Source organism: Protopterus annectens, chromosome 12.part0 (assembly GCF_019279795.1).
Source record: "Protopterus annectens isolate FY-2018-M chromosome 12.part0, PAN1.0, whole genome shotgun sequence".
Taxonomy (NCBI): domain Eukaryota; kingdom Metazoa; phylum Chordata; order Ceratodontiformes; family Protopteridae; genus Protopterus; species Protopterus annectens.
In genome coordinates, this window is record NC_056746.1 from 479268587 (window position 1) to 479293691 (window position 25105).

The 25105-nt window shown below is 41.4% G+C and overlaps 1 protein-coding gene across 1 annotated transcript in view; it reads left to right on the forward strand.

Moving 5' to 3' along the window:
- Positions 1-25105, forward strand: part of LOC122816646 (GRB2 related adaptor protein) — a 526043-nt gene that overhangs the window by 80186 nt on the left and 420752 nt on the right. Inside the window, exon 2 of the mRNA XM_044089578.1 lies at positions 6767-6864. Coding sequence (XP_043945513.1) covers positions 6767-6864 — 98 coding nt within the window. The remainder of the gene's footprint in view (positions 1-6766; positions 6865-25105) is intronic.

The following is a 25105-nucleotide window of genomic DNA, read 5'->3' on the forward strand; positions in this document are numbered from 1 at the left end:
TGGTTCAATTCTCGGTTGGGTGCCATCTGTATGGAGTCTGGCTGTCCTCCCTGCATTCACGTGAGAACCATCCTTCCATATTCCAAAGACATGCATCTGGGGTGTTTCTCCCTGGGCCTCTTCTGAAAATGGGCTCTGTCCCAGTTGGACTTTCCCAATAAACAAATGTTAAATAAATTAAAAATATATATATTTTTGGCTTTGTCCCTGATTCTAGAGCATAGAAGTTGAGAACTGTGCTAGGCATCAATATATATGGCCAAGACATTAATACCTGAAAAAATATTGTCCTGGTCAGAGGGGGGCTTTGTCACACCTAATCATTATGAGGCTATACCAGGTGTTACCTCTGAATGAATACTCTGGATAATACAAACAGTGATAATATAGAAACCCAAGCCACTGTTGGTAATTTGGATGCCAAGTCCTTTGTTGGCCATTCTTGTGTCAGTTTTCCTTTTGCTGCTTAATGTAAAAGCACAGATGCAGTCTCAGAAATCTGACATGACAGACAGTAGTTTCATACCAAGAGTGAATGTGGCTCTGCCAGCTCTGTGGCACAGTGCGGTGAAGGTCCTCACTATGTGGCAGCTGGATCAAGTTCAGATAATTTCCTGGATGCCATAAAAGCTGCACAAGGAAGATGATAGTGAATGGCGATTGCTTGTTTACCCCTTAAGGGAAGGGAGAGGAGGGAGGCTGCTCCACAAGGGTGACACGCAGCAGGACCACAAGGTGGCATCTATTGTAGTCTGAGCCATGTGAACTAATGCTGTCATGGTGCTCAGGACTGAGCGGCTGAGTGAAATATGGCATGTAGAGGCAGACTTGTCCTCAGTAGACAGCAACAGTGGGCTTCAAGTAGCCACCAACGGGTACTCCCATGGGGGATGATAGTTTGTTCACCAGGACCAGTAATCTGTCCCAGTCCCTCTCATGTGACCCTTACCAGGGAACAGAAGGGCTGTTTGGGATTTCCAGGTAGGAATGAATAGGCCAGCTTGGGAGCACCTGGCTCCAGTACCCCTGGGACAAATGGACTGATATGGATGTCAGCAGTGGACCCAGCTATCATGGTCCTGGGGTGATAAAAAAATGAAAACCAAAACTGAAAGTGTCTCTGTTATACAGAAAATATAATCAGAGAGAAACAGAAGCAAATTTTGAAGACAGATAAGGTCTTCATCTGCTGATTTATGTAATGTTCTGGAAATCTATATATCCTAATTAATCAGCAAAATGTTTTTTCTTTTATCCTCACCCAGCTTAAGAATTACCTTGTCTGTTACTGGCATTTTGAATTTTTGCACTGTTTCTGATGCTCCTGTGTGGGAGGGCCAGGATGTTTGACTGCATTACAGTGTTGCTGTGATAAACATGCTATCCACTGCAGGCTCATACAGTTAAGAGCATTTTTCAGCCATTATAGCTACTGTTACACTAATGTTTCTGCCCTGAATTTTTGAGCTAAGAAAAATGTCAGTTGTGTGGGCCATCAGGAACATTACTTCAGTTGTTGGTGCAGTTAACCTGTACTGGTACAACTATAAATCTCAGCTTCCCATGCATGGTGCAATCTTGCAGAAAGACTTCATTTGCACACATAATATGTAAATGGATTCCTCTAAGTATCTAGTAATGCATGTTGTCACTGCCGGGTAGTTGGTTGCTTTTATAAATTGTAAAGGGCTGTGGTATGAGGTTTATGCCATGTACCTGACCTGAAGCAATTGTGCAGCGTGTTTATAAATAGTACTCGGCGTGTACATTTTATTATCTCAAAACATATAAACATTCCTCTACTTAAGTTTGTAAATAGCTAGGACAGAAATGGTCTGTAGAGTAGAGGTAAGTTGTGGTCCAAAGATTTTTGTTTGTTTTGTTAAAGTGGACATACTGCTCTTAGTGATGGTACCATTTTATTTTCTATTAAATTGAAATTGATGTATTTGGTGGTACTTGTTTGGCACTGCTTATGTGGGATTTTTGTACTTTGATATTACGTCACTTTCTAAAATATTGATCTTAATTTGACCAAATGAAAATTCACCTGACCAGCTAAGTAAAAAGGAAGACTGTTGCAGTCTGCAGTCCGAGGGGGAAATATGTCTACACTCACCCAGAGCAGACTTAGAAAAAGGAAATCAGTTTATTGAAGAGAACACATTTTGAAAAGTTTTCGTAAATTAAACTATATTTGATGGAACCTTGTTTGACTTTTCCAAGACTGATAGAGGAAGGGTTGTACCAGATGAACTTCTCAATTGAAGGGTACCTTTGGAAATTCTATTTCCATTGTAGATTTAATATCTTATGCCCCACACAACAGGGAGATCCTCTGTAACCTGTCTTTATTATAACTGATTATACATGTACCAAATTTCAGGGATAATTATAAAAGTTCTAAAAGCTGTATTGATTCAGCAAGATTGAATGGTATTTACTATGTGAGTTGCCAATCAGATTAACATATACATGTCTAAGGCATAATGGCTACATTATTCTTGGTGAAAATGTTAAACAAGAATATGAAAGTTTTGGTAATATTTTTAAAGATTCTTAGTAAATTTTGGCTCAGTTGCTTTTAAGCAGTCTTGCATTAAATCTTGCCACATGACAAAAGGTAAGTTATGTTCCCATGACTGACTTAAGCACAGCATTTTCACTTAGGCAACCCTCCCAAAGTCATCTGATTCCTGCTCATGGGACTTGCTCCTGATCTCAAAGAGAGCGAGAAAGAGGGTGCAGCTACAGTAGAAATACACCTTTCCCTCCTCCCGAAATAGGAGAGTAGGCTAATAACTGCTGAGTCCTACCTCTGTTGGATGGCTCATCAGAAACAGGACACATTCTAGAACCCGATTCTCCTCATTATTGTCAGGGGTAAGACCTCTAGGCTCTCAGAGCTAGCTGCTGAGACATCATTTTTTTTTTTAAATAAGACAGGCTATCTTTTCAATAGATCTATAGATATTGTAATGATCAAGATGGCTATGAGCAAACTCAAGAAGTGCAGTAAATGGCCACATATGTTTGGAAGAGTATGGCATGAAGATATGGCATGGTGCAGCAGGCCATTTGTTGCTGTGAACAAATATTCTGCTTAATGGAAGAACATTTCTTCTGAGGGCATCAGTGATGGGGCATCCTGGGAGCAAGTGATGTTTCTAGATATCTGTATAATATTGTTTGTGCTGAATTCCGAAAAGGAAAGCTTGTATGGAAATGCCATGAGACCCAATTATTTAATGGGAAGAGATCCATATTCCACTAGCAAATTTGTGAAGATAATACGTCTGATGATTTACTTCTTTTGAAAGAATGGGAAACTATAGAATTAGTTATGCTGCCTTAAACCAACTGTTGTGCCAAAATTACTTGACGATGAATATTAAGACAGAAAAATAAAAGGTTATTTTCCTTCTCACATTCACTTTCTTCTAAGGACTTTCATTACATGCAGTTGCTTTCCTTCAGAATATATCTAAATAATTCCTGAAGCACTTGAAAAACTGAAGGATAAAGTCAGCAAATTTGTCAGGACTTCACACACAATAAGCAATGTAAATTCATAAATGTGTTGTTTTGTACTGTAGTCATAATAGGCATTCAAAATCTCCTTCATAAGTCTTTGTCTCCTGATGGACAAAGCTAAAGATGAGGTTTTTGGCTAAGGTTTGTTTTGTAATGAACTGAAGAAGAACATTAATGCGGTTGGCATGTAAATTAAAATATCCTGCTATAAAAAGGCTCACTTTGAAAACTGTGGACCAAGAAAATAACAATCATCAGGCCAATGAAGTTTTTCTTGCCAAATTTAACTTAAACTCACAGCTTTGTTATTCATAATACACTATCTGCCAAGTTATCATATGCTATTAAAATGGATATCCTCATTTAAAGAAGAAAATAAAAATATCAGTGGCCTTCTGCTAATAACATGGTGCAATTATGTTTGCTTATAGCGGATGTTAGCTTATAGTACAGAATAGCTCATCATCATTTATTTTACATTTTTATTAACCTATCCTTTCATCCGCGGTGGTGCAGCGGTAGCGTTGTTGCCTCACAGCAAGAGGTTCTCCCGTTCGATTCTCGGCTGGAGTGCAGGGAGTGCCTTCTGTGTGGAGTCTGCATTTCCTCCCTGCGGTTGAGTGTCGTTCTGAAAGACATGCATGAATGGGTGTGCCTTCGTTGAAGGCTGGGCGTTGATCTGGCAACTCGGCACCGTAAAAATCTACTGCCAATCATTAGCGTACCAGAGTTCTGCTGTGGCGACCCCTAACAGGGAAAAGCCGAAAGACAAACAACAACAACATTAACCTATCCTTTCATCACACTATCTAAACTTTTCAACACCTGCCCTCTCCCCACTCTTAAGGTGGGCTTGTATCTTGTTTTTTTTTATTTTCTAGCATAGCAGACTATACTTCTAATATGTTTGCATATACTGACTGTCTTATTTAATCGTCATTTTTATTTCTTTTTATTTTTACATCGCTTGTTTCTTCATGCTTTATTGTTTTCTATGTAATCCACTGTCAAATTGTATCTATATATGTTTTTTTTATTATATTTGCACTAGTATTTTACTTGTTTAACTCTCTGGAGCTTTACTCCCAGGGCCTCCAGTGAAAATAGGTTCATAGGCAAGTACTAGGCTAGCTGCCAAAGCAGGCCATTTTAAGCCTAGCCAGTTCTCTTTTTTTGTGCTTGAAATAACCTGTCTCATTTGGTTATAGATTGCACTTACCCATCCCATGATCAATAATTATATACTGCCCCTAATGAGAATAACTGGGATCATACCATATATCATTTGAGGGGTACCCATGCATGGGTAAAAAAATGAATGAGCAAAAATAAACAATGGGTATTTATTACCTAGTCAGGCTTTCCCTGTAAACAAATGCCAATAAATAAATAAATAATAACGCTAACTTTCTAAGGTGCTGTTTACTTTTTGAATCACATGCATTTCTAATAAAGAAAACAGCAGTAACAGCACTTCTAATCAGTAACTATGGTCTCTGGGATCTTGCAGCAAAAAAAAAAAGTTATTTTCTTTTTATAAACTAATCAGACTGAACATGGGAGATCTATTTGTTCATTGTTTCTTTGTCTAAATCTGCCACTGGTAATCTAAGATGTCAGCATTTGATTATGTCATATTGGTATGAAAACTGCTATCCTGAAAAGAAATAAAAGTAGACCAATATATTTGTAAATAGCTAGGAAAAAATGCCAAGGTCAGTGGCAGTGAAAAGCAGAGGTCTTCAAGGCTGTAGAGCAAGCAGGTTATGTTGGTGTCATGCAAAAGATAGCACAGTATTAAAAGGCTAGCTGGATAAAAATAGGTAATGACAATAATGCTGCAGATTCCTAGTTATATAGTGATTCCATTGTTTCCTCACAATATGCAGATCAAACAGAGCAAACTAATATTAGTTTAGGTGGGTGGCGCAGTGGTGCAGCGGTTAATGCTGTCGCCTCACAGCAAGAGGTTCTCCGGTTTGATTCTCGGCCCGGGTGCCTTCTGTGTGGAGTTTGCATGTTCTCCCTGCGTTCATGTGGGTTTCCTCTGGGTACTCCGGTTTCCTCCCACATTCTAAAGACATGCTTCTGGAGCATTTCTCCCCGGACCTCCGCTGAAAACAGGATCTGCAGAACCTAGTCGGACATTCCCGGTCAACAAATGTTAAATAAAAAAAAAAAAAGTGTGTAGGTCTGTTAAACTTTGATAGTTACAGGCTCATAGATTCAAAGACAGATACCAGGCAATCAGCCATCAGAACATTTTCAGCTGAGTTTAGAACAGCCAATACAAAGAATTACATCTTACCTCAATGCGGGACATTATAGAAGATGGGCCTAGAGATCTTGTATGTACCCATCCAATTGTGTAGGTTGGTCTAAAATGTAGGTATGATGCTATTTTGTTTAACTGCAGGACTAGTTATTTCCCTAGGTGGAAAATATACTGAGAGATGAGTTTGTCATGCTGACCTATCCTATTAAATTGTTGATAGGAATCTAGGCTCTTTGTATGTCCTTTTGAGGAACCATTTTACAAAGACATAGTAAGTCTAAGAGTATAAGCTATTTCATGGACTGAAAGGATGTACATAAATCACCATGGATAAGTCTACAGGAAACAAAATGCAGAGAAAGGGCAGATGATTGGTCCAGATAACTAAGTGGCTTGAGGCCAAGTCATTTTGGTTAGGAACCTCTGGAGTGACATATTCTGATAGATACATATACAGTGGTGCATTATATTCAACAGTGGTGTAGATAGGTCATTTGGTACCTGGAAAATCCCTCAGTTCGTGTCCCCAATCAACCAAAACTGAAGACCATAAAAAAAGTCATCCAGAGTTCTCCAGTTGTAGACCAAGACAAAAATGCACTCTGAACAAAGGGCTATACTTGCTAGAGTTCCTACACAAACACACATTATAAACACATACATGTATGCACAAGTACGTATACACACACACACACACACACACACACACACACACACACACACACACACGCACACGCACACGCACACACACACACACACACACACACACACACACACACACACACACACACACTAGTTTTAGAAATGAAGCGGTCTGATATTTAACCAATAACATTTAGTGATCTCAGTTATACAAAGCAGTAACAGGGTTCAAATTCCATGAAGCACTAAAGGCATGTTGAATGTGGTAAGGTATCCTTATTTATATCTGTTTTTTAATGGATTTTTGTATTTCAGATATTAAATATGGAAGATGACCAGAACTGGTACAAGGCAGAACTGCATGGGACTGAAGGTTTTGTGCCAATGAATTACATTAAATTAAAGCCACATCCGTAAGTAATTGCTTTAATATTATACTTTTATACTGACAGCCATTCCCAAAACAATATTGTAATAAAAACATAAATTGCTTATCAGATTGATGCAACATTAAAATCTGCAAAGCTATGGTGCAGGGAATGAGACCTTTTAAAGAATGGAATGAAAGTCTTCCAATGGTACCTAAACAAATGCAGTGTAGTATTCTGCATAGTAAGGCTTGGAAGTAATTTTGTAAAAGTATTTATTTGATAATGAAGTACTATTACTAATTAGGGAGAGGAAACATTGTTCAGATAATCACATTTTAAAACAGTATAGTGATAAAAGCCATTCTCAATTACAGATGACAAGAAAGCTGCAAGTATAGACCCCGATAGTCAGAGCTTCATTGTATTATCTCAGGAAAGAAACATCATTTTCCTGTATGCCTGGCATCAGCAGGAAATTGCAGATACAAGGTCATACTGGAAAAAAAGCATTCTGTGGTTTGACTTCTGATGAATACATGAACATTTAAAAATGTGAATGATGACAGCTCTGTATCATAGGTCAATGATGACAAAAGAGATCCTTGCTTTGAACTGTATGACTTGTTTCCATCTTGCTAGTCAGACTTTGGTATAAGTTTTCAAATAGTGGCATATAATTTTTTCCTGGATCACAGTTGCAAGTTCACAGTAAGACAGAAACAGTTCCAGTGGAAGTCTATTAAATTAGCGTTAGAAGTGGAAGATGCCTGCTAACTTAAGAGGTGAATAAACAGCTTGGCATATACTCTTGCACATATTTCAGGGTGGGTATGTTCCTACACATAAAGTGCAACTCAAACACTTAGCAAGTGGAAGAGGGTTGGCAACTGAGCCTGCTTTTGTTCATTTTTGTCTGTTTATAGTATATCACTGCTTTAGAATGCATTTTTATCTCATCTTCTAGAATTGTTTCATTTGTTGTGCATTTAATAGGTTCATAAGTACGAAGCAACTGTTACACACCTGAAGAAACTGGTTCATGCTTATTTACAATATGATGTGACTAACACTTCCTTAGCTGGGTTGTACCTCATAGTTTTACCAGATGCTGAGATAGCATTCTAGAGTTGTAACAGATGCTTGTTAGTACAGCTTGTCCTAGTTGATTTTCAACATTTGACGTTTGTATACTCAGACTGTGTGATAAATATATATATGTAACATATTTCTCAATGTATTTTGCCCATTTTCCTTAATATTGTACTGCACTGTAATAATGAATTTGCAATTGCAGTATTTGTCTTAGACACTCTATCTACAAAACTTCCTGTTTCTTTTTCAATCAAACACAGCTGTAAGATTTTTGATAACAGTATTTCCATCATTATTTTATGTTATAGTTACCAATCATTTTAACAGATCCTGGCTTCATAAACCTAATATTTTTTAAATCAATAAATAGTCTAATTTAAGGACTAAACTACACGAGTCACAAAATATCACTCCTTCAAGAAATAAGTATATTTTAGTGCTTTCAATATATATGAAAGAAACAACAGAAAGAAGAGAGAATGTATCAGCATGCTTCCTGGACCTGAGCTCATATGAATTGTTGTACCGGATTTGGAAGGCCTGATCAAATGTTTAGGAGCATAGCACTAAAGAATGTATGCATCAGCTATGATTTGAACCTAAGCCCTCTGTAACAACACTTCAGTTTTCTATCACTAAGCTATTAAAACTGTGGAGAAATAGAAAGTTGCTGGAACATGCTCCTCCTCATGCTTGTGTGATTTACAAAGATAAACAAATGAGAGCGAAGCAACTATGGGCAGGAACAAATGGATTAACATATCACATAGCTGTGGGGCAGGGACATGTGTATTAAAGCATCACCTCAGCTGTGGTGCAGGGACATGTGCTTTAACACATTACCTCAGGTGAGGGACAGGAACATGTGCATTGATACATCACCTCAGGTGAAAGACAGGAATATGTGCATTGGCACATCACCTCAGGTGAGGGACAGGAACATGTGCATTGACACATCACCTCAGGTGAGGGACAGGAACATGTGCATTGACACATCACCTCAGGTGAGGGACAGGAACATGTGCATTGACACATCACCTCAGGTGAGGGACAGGAACATGTGCATTGACACATCACCTCAGGTGAGGGACAGGAACATGTGCATTGACACATCACCTCAGGTGAGGGACAGGAGTGAGAGCATTAACACATCATGTTATCTGAGAGGCAGGGACATGTGCATTAACACATCACCTCAGGTGAGGGACAGGTACATGTGCATTAACACATCACCTGAGGTGAGGGACAGGAGTGAGAGCATTAGCACATCATGTTATCTGAGAGGCAGGAACATGTGCATTAACACATCACCTCAGGTGAGGGACAGGTACATGTGCATTGACACATCACCTCAGGTGAGGGACAGGTACATGTGCATTGACACATCACCTCAGTTGAGGGACAGGAGTGACAGCATTAACACATCATGTTATCTGAGAGGCAGGGACATGTGCATTAACACATCACCTCAGGTGAGGGACAGGTACATGTGCATTGACACATCACCTCAGGTGAGGGACAGGTACATGTGCATTGACACATGACCTCAGATGAGGGACAGGAGTGAGAGCATTAACACATCATGTTATCTGAGAGGCAGGAACATGTGCATTAACACATCACCTCAGGTGAGGGACAGGTACATGTGCATTGACACATCACCTCAGGTGGGGGACAGGAACATGTGCATTGACACATCACCTCAGGTGAGAGACAGGAGTGAGAGCATTAGCACATCATGTTATCTGAAGGGCAGGGACATGTGCATTAACACATCACCTCAGTTGAGGTGCTGGGACATGTGCATTAACACATCAGCTCAGCTGTGGGGCAGGGACATGTGCATTAACACATCACCTCAGCTGAAGGGAAGGGACATGTACATTAACATTAACACATCACCTCAGCTGTGGGGCAGGGACATGTACATTAACACATGACATCAGCTGTGGTGCAGGGACATGGACCTCGGGTGAGGGACAGGAACATGTGCATTGGCACATCACCTCAGTTGGACAGGAGTGAGAGCATTAACACATCATGTTATCTGAGAGGCAGGGACATGTGCATTAACACATCCTTCAGCTGAGGGCCAGAGAAATATACATTAACACATCACCTCAACTGAGATGCAGGGACATGTTCTTTAAGACATCACCTCACCTGTGGGGCAGGGATGTGTGCAATAACACATCACCTCAGGTGAAGGACTGGAACATGTACATCAACACACCACTTCAGCTATGGGGCTGGGATATATGCATTAACACATCACCTCAGCTGAGGGGCAGGGACATGTGCAATAAAGCATCATATCAGGTGAAGGACTGGAACATGTGCATTAACACATAGCATCACCTGTGGAGCAGGGACATGTGCAATAACAGATCACATCAGGTGAAGGACTGGAACATGTGCATTAACACATCACCTCAGCTGTGGGGCTGGGATATATGCGTTAACACATCCCATCAGCTGAGGGGCAGGACAAGGGCAAAAATGCTTCACTTCAGCTGAGGGGGAGGAGTGAGTACTTTAATAAATCACCTTACTTGAGAGGCAAAAATGAGTACAATAACACAACACATCACTGAGAGGCAGGAGTGACTACATTAACACATCACCTCACCTGAAAGGCAGGAATGAGTACATTAACACATCACCTCACCTGAGAAGCAGGAGTGAGTACATTAACACATCACCTCACCTGAAAGGCAGGAGTGAGTAAATTAACATATCACCTCACCTGAGAGGCAGGAGTAAGTACATTAACACATCACCTCACCTGAGAAGCAGGAGTGAGTACATTAACACGTCACCTCAACTGAGAAGCAGGAGTGAGTACATTAACACATCACCTCACCTGAGAGGCAGAAGTGAGTACATTAAAACATCACCTCACCTGAGAGGTAGAAGTGAGTACATTAACACATCACCTCACCCGAGAGGCAGAAATGAATACATTAACACATCACCTCACCTGAAAGGCATAAGTGACTACATTAACACATCACCTCACCTGAGAGGCAGGAGTAAGTACATTAACACATCACCTCACCTGAGAAGTAGGAGTGAGTACATTAATACATCACCTCACCTGAGAAGCAGGAGTGAGTACATTAATACATCACGTCACCTGAGAAGCAGGAGTGAGTACATTAACACATCACCTCAGCTGAAGTGCAGGAACGTACTGCTACCCTCTCCCATCATAATACATAAAAGTTAACAAAGAAAGGAAGAAGAAGGTACATCAGCATGCCTCTTGAAGAAGATCTGTTTCTACGTGATATTTTTCACACACATTTTTCAAGTATCAGATGTTTAATAAATCACCTTATTTGAGAGGCAAAAATGAGTACAATAACACATCACCTCACTGAGAGGCAGGATCGACTACATTAACACATCACCTCAGCTGAGAGGCAGGAGTAAGTAAATTAACACATCACCTCTCCTGAGAAGCAGGAGTGAGTACATTAACACATCACCTCACCCGAGAAGCAGGAGAGAGTACATTAACACATCACCTCACCTGAGAGGCAGAAGTGAGTACATTCACACATCACCTCACCTGAGAGGCAGAAGTGAGTACATTAACACATCACCTCACCTGAGAGGCATAAGTGACTACATTAACACATTACCTCACCTGAGAGGCAGGAGTAAGTACATTAACACATCACCTCACCTGAGTGAGAAGCAGGAGTGAGTACATTGACACATCACCTCACCTGAGAAGCAGGAGTGAGTACATTAACACATCACCTCACCTGAGAGGCAGAAGTGAGTACATTAACACATCACCTCACCTGAGAGGCAGAAGTGAGTACATTAACACATCACCTCACCTGAGAAGCAGGAGAGAGTACATTAACACATCACCTCACCTGAGAGGCAGAAGTGAGTACATTCACACATCACCTCACCTGAGAGGTAGAAGTAAGTACATTAACACATCACCTCACCTGAGAGGCAGAAGTGAGTACATTAACACATCACCTCACCTGAGAGGCAGAAGTGAGTACATTAACACATCACCTAACCTGAAAGGCAGGAGTAAGTACATTAACACATCACCTCACCTGAGAAGCAGGAGTGAGTACATTAACACATCACCTCACCTGAGAGGCAGGAGTGAGTACCTTAAAACATCACCTCACCTGAGAGGCAGGAGTAAGTACATTAACACATCACCTCACCTGAGTAAGAAGCAGGAGTGAGTACATTAACACATCACCTCGCCTGAGAAGCAGGAGTGAGTACAGTAACACATCACCTCATCTGAGATGCAGAAGTGTGTACATTAACACATCACCTCACCTGAGAGGCAGAAGTGAGTACATTAACACATCACCTCACCTGAGAGGCAGGAGTAAGTACATTAACACATCACCTCACATGAGAGGCAGAAGTGAGTACATTAACACATCACCTCACCTGAGAGGCAGGAGTAAGTACATTAACACATCACCTCACTGAGAGGCAGGAGTGACTACATTAACACATCACCTCACCTGAGAGGCAGGAGTAAGTACATTAACACATCACCTCACTTGAGTAAGAAGCAGGAGTGAGTACATTAACACATCACCTTGCCTGAGAAGCAGGAGTGAGTACATTAACACATCACCTCACCTGAGAGGCAGGAGTGAGTACATTAACACATCACCTCACCTGAGAGACAGGAAGGAGTACATTAACACATCACCTCACCTGAGAGGCAGGAGTGAGTACATTAACACATCACCTCACCTGAGAAGCAGGAATGAGTACATTAACACATCACCTCACCTGAGAGGCAGGAGTAAGTACATTAACACATCACCTTACCTGAGTGAGAAGCAGGAGTGAGTACATTAACACATCACCTCACCTGAGAGGCAGGAGTAAGTACATTAACACATCACCTCACCTGAGTGAGAAGCAGGAGTGAGTACATTAATACATCACCTCACCTGAGAAGCAGGAGTGAGTACATTAAAACATCACCTCAGCTGAAGTGCAGGAACGTACTGCTTCCCCCTCCCATCATAATACATAAAAGTTAACAAAGAAAGGAAGAAGAAGGTACATCAGCATGCCTCGTGAACCAGATCTGTTTCTACATGATATTTTTCACACACATTTTTCAAGTATCAGATGTTTAATAAATCACCTTACTTGAGAGGCAAAAATGAGTACAATAACACATCACCTCACTGAGAGGCAGGAGCGACTACATTAACACATCACCTCACCTGAAAGGCAAGAGTGAGTAAATTAACACATCACCTCACCTGAGAGGCAGGAGTAAGTACATTAACACATCACCTCTCCTGAGAAGCAGGATTGTGTACATTAACACATCACCTCACTTGAGAAGCAGGAATGAGTACAGTAACACATCACCTCACCTGAGATGCAGAAGTGAGTACATTAACACATCACCTCACCTGAGAGGCAGAAGTGAGTACATTAACACATCACCTCACCTGAGAGGCAGAAGTGAGTACATTAACACATCACCTCACCTGAGAGGCAGGAGTGAGTACATTAACACATCACCTCATCTGAGAAGCAGGAGTGAGTACATTAACACATCACCTCACCTGAGAGGCAGGAGTGAGTACATTAACACTTCACCTCACCTGAGAGGCAGGAGTAAGTAAATTAACACATCACCTCTCCTGAGAAGCAGGAGTGAGTACATTAGCACATCACCTCACCTGAGAGGCAGGAGTGAGTACATTAAAACATCACCTCACCTGAGAGGCAGGAGTGAGTACATTAACACATCACCTCACCTGAGAGGCAGGAGTGAGTACATTAACACATCACCTCACCTGTGAGGCAGGAGTGAGTACATTAACACATCACCTCAGCTGAGAAGCATGAATGAGTACATTAACACATCACCTCACCTGAGAAGCAGGAGAGAGTACATTAACACATCACCTCACCTGAGAGGCAGAAGTGAGTACATTCACACATCACCTCACCTGAGAGGTAGAAGTAAGTATATTAACACATCACCTCACCTGAGAGGCATAAGTGAGTACATTAACACATCACCTCACCTGAGAGGCAGGAGTAAGTACATTAACACATCACCTCACCTGAGTGAGAAGCAGGAGTGAGTACATTGACACATCACCTCACCTGAGAAGCAGGAGTGAGTGCATTAACACATCACCTCACCTGAGAGGCAGAAGTGAGTACATTAACACATCACCTCACCTGAGAGGCAGAAGTGAGTACATTAACACATCACCTCACCTGAAAGGCAGGAGGAAGTACATTAACACATCACCTCACCTGAGAAGCAGGAGTGAGTACATTAACACATCACCTCACCTGAGAGGCAGGAGTGAGTACCTTAACACATCACCTCACCTGAGAGGCAGGAGTAAGTACATTAACACATCACCTCACCTGAGTGAGAAGCAGGAGTGAGTACATTAACACATCACCTCACCTGAGAAGCAAGAGTGAGTACATTAACACATCACCTCACCTGAGAGGCAGGAGTAAGTACATTAACACATCACCTCACATGAGAGGCAGAAGTGAGTACATTAACACATCACCTCCCCTGAGAGGCAGGAGTAAGTACATTAACACATCACCTCACTGAGAGGCAGGAGTGACTACATTAACACATCACCTCACCTGAGAGGCAGGAGTAAGTACATTAACACATCACCTCACCTGAGTAAGAAGCAGGAGTGAGTACATTAACAGATCACCTCGCCTGAGAAGCAGGAGTGAGTACATTAACACATAACCTCACCTGAGAGGCAGGAGTGAGTACATTAACACATCACCTCGCCTGAGAGGCAGAAAGGAGTACATTAACACATCACCTCACCTGAGAGGCAGGAGTGAGTACATTAACACATCTCCTCACCTGAGAAGCAGGAATGAGTACATTAACACATCGCCTCACCTGAGAGGCAGGAGTAAGTACATTAACACATCACCTTACCTGAGTGAAAAGCAGGAGTGAGTACATTAACACATCACCTCACCTGAGAGGCAGGAGTAAGTACATTAACACATCACCTCACCTGAGTGAGAAGCAGGAGTGAGTACATTAATACATCACCTCACCTGAGAAGCAGGAGTGAGTACATTAAAACATCACCTCAGCTGAAGTGCAGGAACGTACTGCTTCCCCCCCCATCATAATACATAAAAGTTAACAAAGAAAGGAAGAAGAAGGCACATCAGCATGCCTCGTGAACCAGATCTGTTTCTACATGATATTTTTCACACACATTTTTCAAGTATCAGATGTTTAATAAATCACCTTACTTGAGAGGCAAAAATGAGTACAATAACACATCACCTCACTGAGAGGCAGGAGTGACTACATTAACACATCACCTCACCTGAAAGGCAAGAGTGAGTAAATTAACACACCACCTCACCTGAGAGGCAGGAGTAAGTACATTAACACATCACCTCTCCTGAGAAGCAGGATTGTATACATTAACACATCACCTCACCTGAGAAGCAGGAATGAGTACAGTAACACATCACCTTACCTGAGACGCAGAAGTGAGTACATTAACACATCACCTCACCTGAGAGGCAGATGTGAGTACATTAACACATCACCTCACCTGAGAGGCAGGAGTAAGTACATTAACACATCACCTCATCTGAGAAGCAGGAGTGAGTACATTAACACATCACCTCACCTGAGAGGCAGGAGTGAGTATATTAACACTTCACCTCACCTGAGAGGCAGGAGTAAGTAAATTAACACATCACCTCTCCTGAGAAGCAGGAGTGAGTACATTAGCACATCACCTCACCTGAGAGGCAGGAGTGAGTACATTAACACATCACCTCACTTGAGAGGCAGGAGTGAGTACATTAACACATCACCTCACCTGAGAGGCAGGAGTGAGTATATTAACACATCACCTCACCTGTGAGGCAGGAGTGAGTACATTAACACATCACCTCACCTGAGAAGCAGGAATGAGTACATTAACACATCACCTCACCTGAGAGACAGGAGTAAGTACATTAACACATCACCTCACCTGAGTGAGAAGCAGGAGTGAGTACATTAACACATCACCTCACCTGAGAAGCAGGAATGAGTACATTAACACATCACCTCACCTGAGAAGTAGGAGTGAGTACATTAACACATCACCTCACCTGAGAGGCAGGAGTAAGTATATTAACACATCACCTCACCTGAGTGAGAAGCAGGAGTGAGTACATTAATACATCACCTCACCTGAGAAGCAGGAGTGAGTACATTAACACATCACCTCAGCTTAAGTGCAGGAACGTACTGCTTCCCCCTCCCATCATAATACATAAAAGTTAACAAAGAAAGGAAGAAGAAGGTACATCAGCATGCCTCTTGAACCAGATCTGTTTCTACATGATATTTTTCACACACATTTTTCAAGTATCAGATGTTTAATAAATCACCTTACTTGGGAGGCAAAAATGAGTACATTAACACATCACCTCACCTGAGAGGCAGGAGTAAGTACATTAACACATCACCTCACCTGAATAAGAAGCAGGAGTGAGTACATTTGCACATCACCTCACCTGAGAGGCAGGAGTGAGTACATTAACACATCCCCTCACCTGAGAAGCAGGAGTGAGTACAGTAACACATCACCTCATCTGAGATGCAGAAGTGTGTACATTAACACATCACCTCACCTGAGAGGCAGAAGTGAGTACATTAACACATCACCTCACCTGAGAGGCAGGAGTAAGTACATTAACACATCACCTCACATGAGAGGCAGAAGTGAGTACATTAACACATCACCTCACCTGAGAGGCAGGAGTAAGTACATTAACACATCACCTCACTGAGAGGCAGGAGTGACTACATTAACACATCACCTCACCTGAGAGGCAGGAGTAAGTACATTAACACATCACCTCACTTGAGTAAGAAGCAGGAGTGAGTACATTAACACATCACCTTGCCTGAGAAGCAGGAGTGAGTACATTAACACATCACCTCACCTGAGAGGCAGGAGTGAGTACATTAACACATCACCTCACCTGAGAGACAGGAAGGAGTACATTAACACATCACCTCACCTGAGAGGCAGGAGTGAGTACATTAACACATCACCTCACCTGAGAAGCAGGAATGAGTACATTAACACATCACCTCACCTGAGAGGCAGGAGTAAGTACATTAACACATCACCTTACCTGAGTGAGAAGCAGGAGTGAGTACATTAACACATCACCTCACCTGAGAGGCAGGAGTAAGTACATTAACACATCACCTCACCTGAGTGAGAAGCAGGAGTGAGTACATTAATACATCACCTCACCTGAGAAGCAGGAGTGAGTACATTAAAACATCACCTCAGCTGAAGTGCAGGAACGTACTGCTTCCCCCTCCCATCATAATACATAAAAGTTAACAAAGAAAGGAAGAAGAAGGTACATCAGCATGCCTCGTGAACCAGATCTGTTTCTACATGATATTTTTCACACACATTTTTCAAGTATCAGATGTTTAATAAATCACCTTACTTGAGAGGCAAAAATGAGTACAATAACACATCACCTCACTGAGAGGCAGGAGCGACTACATTAACACATCACCTCACCTGAAAGGCAAGAGTGAGTAAATTAACACATCACCTCACCTGAGAGGCAGGAGTAAGTACATTAACACATCACCTCTCCTGAGAAGCAGGACTGTGTACATTAACACATCACCTCACTTGAGAAGCAGGAATGAGTACAGTAACACATCACCTCACCTGAGATGCAGAAGTGAGTACATTAACACATCACCTCACCTGAGAGGCAGAAGTGTGTACATTAACACATCAACTCACCTGAGAGGCAGAAGTGAGTACATTAACACATCACCTCACCTGAGAGGCAGGAGTGAGTACATTAACACATCACCTCATCTGAGAAGCAGGAGTGAGTACATTAACACATCACCTCACCTGAGAGGCAGGAGTGAGTACATTAACACTTCACCTCACCTGAGAGGCAGGAGTAAGTAAATTAACACATCACCTCTCCTGAGAAGCAGGAGTGAGTACATTAGCACATCACCTCACCTGAGAGCCAGGAGTGAGTACATTAAAACATCACCTCACCTGAGAGGCAGGGGTGAGTACATTAACACATCACCTCACCTGAGAGGCAGGAGTGAGTACATTAACACATCACCTCACCTGTGAGGCAGGAGTGAGTACATTAACACATCACCTCAGCTGAGAAGCAGGAATGAGTACATTAACACATCACCTCACCTGAGAGGCAGGAGTAAGTACATTAACCCATTACCTCACCTGAGTGAGAAGCAGGAGTGAGTACATTAACACATCACCTCACCTGAGAAGCAGGAATGAGTACATTAACACATCACCTCACCTGAGAAGTAGGAGTGAGTACATTAACACATCACCTCACCTGAGAGGCAGGATTAAGTATATTAACACATCACCTCACCTGAGTGAGAAGCAGGAGTGAGTACATTAATACATCACCTCACCTGAGAAGCAGGAGTTAGTACATTAACACATCACCTCAGCTTAAGTGCAGGAACGTACTGCTTCCCCCTCCCATCATAATACATAAAAGTTAACAAAGAAACGAAGAAGAAGGTACATCAGCAAGCTTCTTGAACCAGATCTGTTTCTACATGATATTTTTCACACACATTTTTCAAGTATCAGATGTTTAATAAATCACCTTACTTGAGAGGCAAAAATGAGTACATTAACACATCACCTCACCTGAGACGCAGGAGTAAGTACATTAACACATCACCTCACCTGAGTAAGAAGCAGGAGTGAGTACATTTGCACATCACCTCACCTGAGAGGCAGGAGTGAGTACATTAACACATCACCTCACCTGAGAGGTTGGAGTGAGTACATTAACACATCCCCTCACCTGAGAAGCAGGAGTGAGTACAGTAACACATCACCTCACCTGAGATGCAGAAGTGAGTACATTAACACATCACCTCACCTGAGAGGCAGGAATAACTACATTAACACATCACCTCACCTGAGAAGCAGGAGTGAGTACATTAACACATCACCTCACCTGAGAGGCAGGAGTGAGTACATTAACACTTCACCTCACCTGAGAGGCAGGAGTAAGTACATTAAGACATCACCTCACCTGGGTGAGAAGCAGGAGTGAGTACATTAACACATCACCTCACCTGAGAGGCAGAGGTGAGTACATTAACACATCACCTCACCTGAGAGGCAGGAGTAAGTACATTAACACATCACCTCACTGAGAGGCAGGAGTGACTACATTAACACATCACCTCACCTGAGAGTCAGGAGTAAGTACATTAACACATCACCTCACCTGAGTGAGAAGCAGGAGTGAGTACATTAACACATCACCTCACCTGAGAGGCAGGAGTGAGGGCATTAACACATCACCTCACCTGTGAGGCAGGAGTGAGTACATTAACACATCACCTCACCTGAGAGGCAGGAGTGAGTACATGAAGACATCACCTCACCTGAGTGGCAGGAGTGAGTACATTAACACATCACCTCACCTGAGAAGCAGGAATGAGTACATTAACACGTCACGTCACCTGAGAGGCAGGAGTAAGTACATTAACACCTCACCTCACCTAAGTGAGAAGCAGGTGTATTTACATTAACACATCACCTCACCTGAGAAGCAGGACTGGGTACATCACCTCAGCCAAAGTACAGGAACGTTCTGCTTCCCGCTCCCATCATAATACATAAAAGTTAACAAAGAAAGGAAGAAGAAGGTACATCAGCATGCCTCTTGACCCAGATCTGTTTCTACATGATATTTTTCACACACATTTTTCAAGTATCAGATGTTTGTGGTTTGAAGTACTTCCTTTTGAACATAATGTATTTTGAAGGTCTTGACTGATATTAATGTTACAGCTTTGGCTTGTGTCTTTATTATGATTCCTAACTGGTTATTCAGATTTGCTAACATGTTATTCATAGTAAGGTGGTGTTTCCTGCTTTAAAAACATATTGGAAATGTTGGTTTAAGTGCCAGCAGTTCACTTAATTGCAGACACAAATAATTGTTAGTAGCAACTAAAAAAAATAATCAGCACTGGTTATACTTTGGTGCAAGCTGTTGTGCATAACATCTGAGAGAGGTGAGTGAGATGACTAATCCATGTAAAAATGCAGGCTTCTAATCTACAGTGCTGAAGACCAGTGAAGGACCAATGTTCTACTCTGAAATTATTTCAAGACCAGGGTCATTACTGTGCACATAGTACAAAAACAACAGAATTGGTGGGTGTAGAAGCTCTGTGCAACTACACTTACTTACAGATCAGATAATGTTTTATATATTTAGTATTATTAACCTTAATAATTGAACTGTATGCCAAGCTGCCAAGTGGGCTGAGGCTATGCCATGCTGCTCAGCAGCTGAAGTATTGCTGTGCTAAGCCATAATATGACTTCTCAAAGTATGCATGACTACCTTATTAATTATTCATGAGGACTTCATTCAGTGCCCCTCTTTTTGAATTGATCTGTATTGCCAAACATAATTGTTTTTTTACTTCCATTCTCTATATTGCAAAACTTAGTTATAGTGGTAAAATTACTTGTAAGGCTTGTAATGCTGTTGTCTTGTGGATTTGAAGAGGGACATGTTTATTAATAAAAGTAGTGTGGAGCATTTCCTTTTGAATGTAACACATTTTGCAGGTCATGTCTAATATTAAATTTAAAACTTTGACAAAAATCTCTTTTTTGGTCCCTAGAGTGAAATCTGCTATATTCATTATTTGATTAGGTACAGGTATTTCCTCAAAAATAGCTATTTACTTGCAAAAGCATTTGAAATATGTTCAGCATTTTGTTAACCTGTTTTTTTATTAACTCCTCATAAACGTATAATTTTGATATGGTAATTGTTTAAATACCAAATAGTTTGTTAGCTAACAAGGTGGTTATGAGGACACATACAATTTATAACTAATGTTTGTGACATAACAGGACAATCATTAATGTTGTTTTTTTGACTTACCTTGATGGCCCTGGTATATGTACAGGCATGCAGAGTGTGTGTGTGTGTGTGTGTGTGTGTGTGTGTGTGTGTGTGTGTGTGTGTGTGTGTGTGTGTATGTGTGTGTGTGTGTGTGTGTGTGTGTGTGTGTGTGTGTGTGTGTGTGTGTGTGTACAGTACTGCAACAGTGAACCGCTGCCACTAATGTGTCTTTTGTTATATGCCTGTCCTAGTGCAGTTCATGTAAATCGTTCTCTGCTTACTCATATATATCCTATTGCTTCTACTTGCATTTTTCTGTACCTTGTGCGTTTTGTGCTGTGCTGTGCTGACTTTGCTGTGGTGTACTGGTGCATCTAATTAAAATTGCATCGGTATTGACTTTAATCTACGTCTGCTGTGAAGGTACCACTATTATGTTGCTTTTGTTTGTTTATTGACTGGGGCGGTTTGTTTTGATGGAATAATCACCTATTTATTACAGTACAGATATACATACCGGATTGGTCGAGGCCCGGGTTAACAACGACCGCCACCAGTACTGTTGACCAACAGGGTACTGGCAGAAATTGGGCTACTGTTGGCCGAATGAGGAGAAGAGGGGGAAGGCATGCCCGAAGGCAGGTAAAGGCTAGGACTGTGATAGTGAGGGTCAGAACTTTGAATGTTGGCAGTATGACTGGTATAGGAATAGAGCTAGCTGATATGTTGGACCGAAGAAAGGTTGGTATATTGTGTGTGCAAGAGACCAGTTGGAAGGGGAGCAAGGCTAGGTGTATCGGAGGCGGGTTCAAATTGTTTTATCATGGTGTGGATAGGAGGAGAAATGGAGCAGGGGTTATCCTGAAAGAACAGTATGCTAAGAGTGTTTTGGAGGTGAAAAGAGTGTCAGATAAAGTGATGTTTATGAAGCTGGAAATTGATGGTGTAATGATGAATGTTGTTAGTGCATATGCTCCACAATTTGGGTGTGCGATGGATGAGAAAGAAAAATTCTGGAGTGAGTTGGATGAAGTGGTGATGACTGTACCCAAGAGTGAGAGACTGGTGATTGGAGCAGATTTCAATGGGCATGTTGGTGAAGAGAACAGAGGGGATGAGGAAGTGATGGTTAGGTATGGTGTTAAGCAAAGGAATGCAGAAGGTCAGATGGTAGTGGATTTTGTGAAAAGGATGGACATGGCTGTGGTGAATACATATTTTAACAAGAGGGAGGAGCATAGGGTGACATACAACAATGGAGGAAGATGCACACAGGTGGATTATATCTTATGTAGAAGGGCCAGTCTGAAGGAGATTGGAGACTGTAAAGTGGTGGCAGGGGAAAGTGTAGTTAGGCAGCATAGGATGGTGGTTTGTAGGATGACACTGGTTATCAAGAAGAGGAGGAAGAGTGTGAGGGCAGCACCAAGGATCAAATGGTGGAAATTGAAAAAGGGTAATTGTGAGGTGGAGTTCAGGGAAGAGTTAAGACAGGCACTGGGTGGCAGTGAAGACTTACCGAATAGCTGGGTAACTACAGCAGAGCTAGTAAGAGAGATAGCTAGAAAGGGGCTTGGTGTGACATCTGGAAAGAGGAAGGAGGACAAGGAGACCTGGTGATGGAATGAGGAAGTACAGGAGAGCATACAGAGAAAGAGGTTAGCGAAGAAGAAGTGGGATTGTCAGAGAGATGAAGAAAATAGACAAGGGTATAAGGGGATGAGGTGCACGGCAAAGAGAGAGGTGGTGAAGGCTAAGGATAAGGTCTGCGGTGGGAGTGACAGATGCATTTAAGGTGGAGGTGGGATTACATCAAGGATCAGCTCTGAGCCCTTTCTTATTTGCAATGGTGATGGACAGGTTGACAGATGAGATCAGACAGGAGTCCCCGTGGACTATGATGTTTGCAGATGACATTGTGATTTGTAGTGAGAGTAGGGAACAGGTGGAGGAGACCCTGGAGAGGTGGAGATATGCTCTAGAGAGAAGAGGAATGAAGGTCAGCAGGACTAAGACAGAATATATGTGTGTGAATGAGAGGGAGGATAGAGGAATGGTGAGGATGCAGGGAGTAGAGATGGTGAAGGTGGATGAGTTTAAGTACTTTGGATCAACAGTTCAGAGTAATGGTGAGTGTGGAAGAGAGGTGAAGAAGAGAGTACAGGCAGGATGGAGTGGGTGGAGAAGAGTGTCAGGAGTGATTTGTGACAGGCGAGTACCAGTAAGAGTGAAAGGGAAGGTCTACAAGAGGGTAGTGAGACCAGCTATGTTATATGGGTTGGAGACAGTGGCACTGACAAAAAGGCAGGAGTCAAAGCTTGACGTGGCAGAGTTGAAGATGTTAAGATTTGCACTGGGTGTGACAAGGATGGACAGGATTAGGAATAAGTATATTAGAGGGTCAGCCCAGGTTGGAAGGTTTGGAGACAAAGCCAGAGAGGCAAGATTACATTGGTTTGGATATGTGCTGAGGAGGGATGCAGAGTATATTGGGAAAAAGATGCCAAGGATGAAGCTGCCAGGTAACAGGAAAAGAGGAAGGCCTAAGATAAGGTTTATGGATGTGGTGAGAGAGGACATGCAGGTGGTTGGTGTAACAGAGCATGATGCAGAGGACAGGAAGAAATGGAAACAGTTGATCCGCTGTGGTGACCCCTAATGGGAGTAGCCGAAAGAAGAAGAAAATTTCTTTAAAAACTTGTCTATTCATATTAATTGACACTATAATTTAAGCTATTCTTGGATATATGGATACTGATTTTTGGTATGATTATGACAGCTTCTAATTTATGTTGGAGTTAATTTTTGTGACAGCACTTTGTGATATATGCCACTTTAAATAAAAAATGGCACACAAGGAGCTGGAGAGCAGCTGATGCAGTAAAAACAAGGATGATATCACCAGTAGAGTCAAAGTACAAACAATTTATTCCACACAAAGTATATGCACAAGCTTTCATCCCTGCTCAGACAGGAACTTCTCCAAAGTAATTCAGTTAGTAAAACACACTTCATTTAAATACTAAATAGGCAGTCAGTAAAACACACTTCATTTAAATACTAAATAGGCATACAATCAATCCTAAAAACCACATCCCCCTTTTTTTTACTACACTGCTAGTAAAATATATCTTAAACTAAATAAACATTATCTCATCTCTAAAATGCAATACATTCCCTAAAACATTCACTAAAACATCTATTTAAATTTTATTTTTAAAATATAATACACTTAAAACATTTCTCAGTAATTTTCATCTTTCCAGAGCTTTTAGTTTTAAAAAACATGCAAGTGAGAAACTATAATTTAATCCTGGCCATTGCAGGGAATTCATCTTTAAGATGAAAATGTATTTGTAAAGTTGCTTATGTTGAGAATGTATCAAAAGTGGATCCTGCCAGACAGAAAAGAAATATACATGTATGTCAGATGGTAGTGTTGTAAGTGATGAAATGTATATATTTTAACAGAGGATACTGGAAAGAAAGGGTTAAGTTCAGTCCAGCTAACATTAAGAAAAATAGCCTGAAATTAAATGACTTGGTTTAGGCCATCAGGATTTATCTCACAGGTCTGATAGCAGCCAGAAACACAATATTTGTGAAAAGCCTGGGCTGGGATCCTGCTCTCTTGTCTTTAGTGGTGAACTAATTGCTACTATGGTGTGCCTGAGAATGGCTTGTTAGTTTCTGTACAAAGGGTGGAAGTGTTGGAATTGCTTTACAGTTTCCAGATACTGTAATAAACCTTAGGTAAAGTTCTGTGTGTGTATATTGTGACACATCAGAGCCAGATCCTGGCTCAGTTTCTAGTGAGAGGGTAGTGTGGGAACCACAGAGTCAGGTTACCAGATATGATGTCATTTTGTAGCCAGCATTGACATTGTATTTGAATACTAGTGAGAGATGTGAGACAGGCACTCTCTTTTTAGACCTGACAAGATGACCATCCACTTTCATCTTGCCTAGCTTTAGTAAGCAACTAGGGAAGAATAATTCTTCAGTCAGTTAAACAATATAGTGACATTAGCTAAATGTTGTTTTTTTTTCTGTATCTGCCTGAGTCTTTCCATCTGTGTTGCTTTTTTTTTTCTTGTGATTGAAACACTGGTGTTTATTGTAAATATATATTCCATATTTTCATGTTCTTTTATTACTTATTATTAAATATATTTAAAACTTTCATTGTGACTGGTCTTTTAGAAAA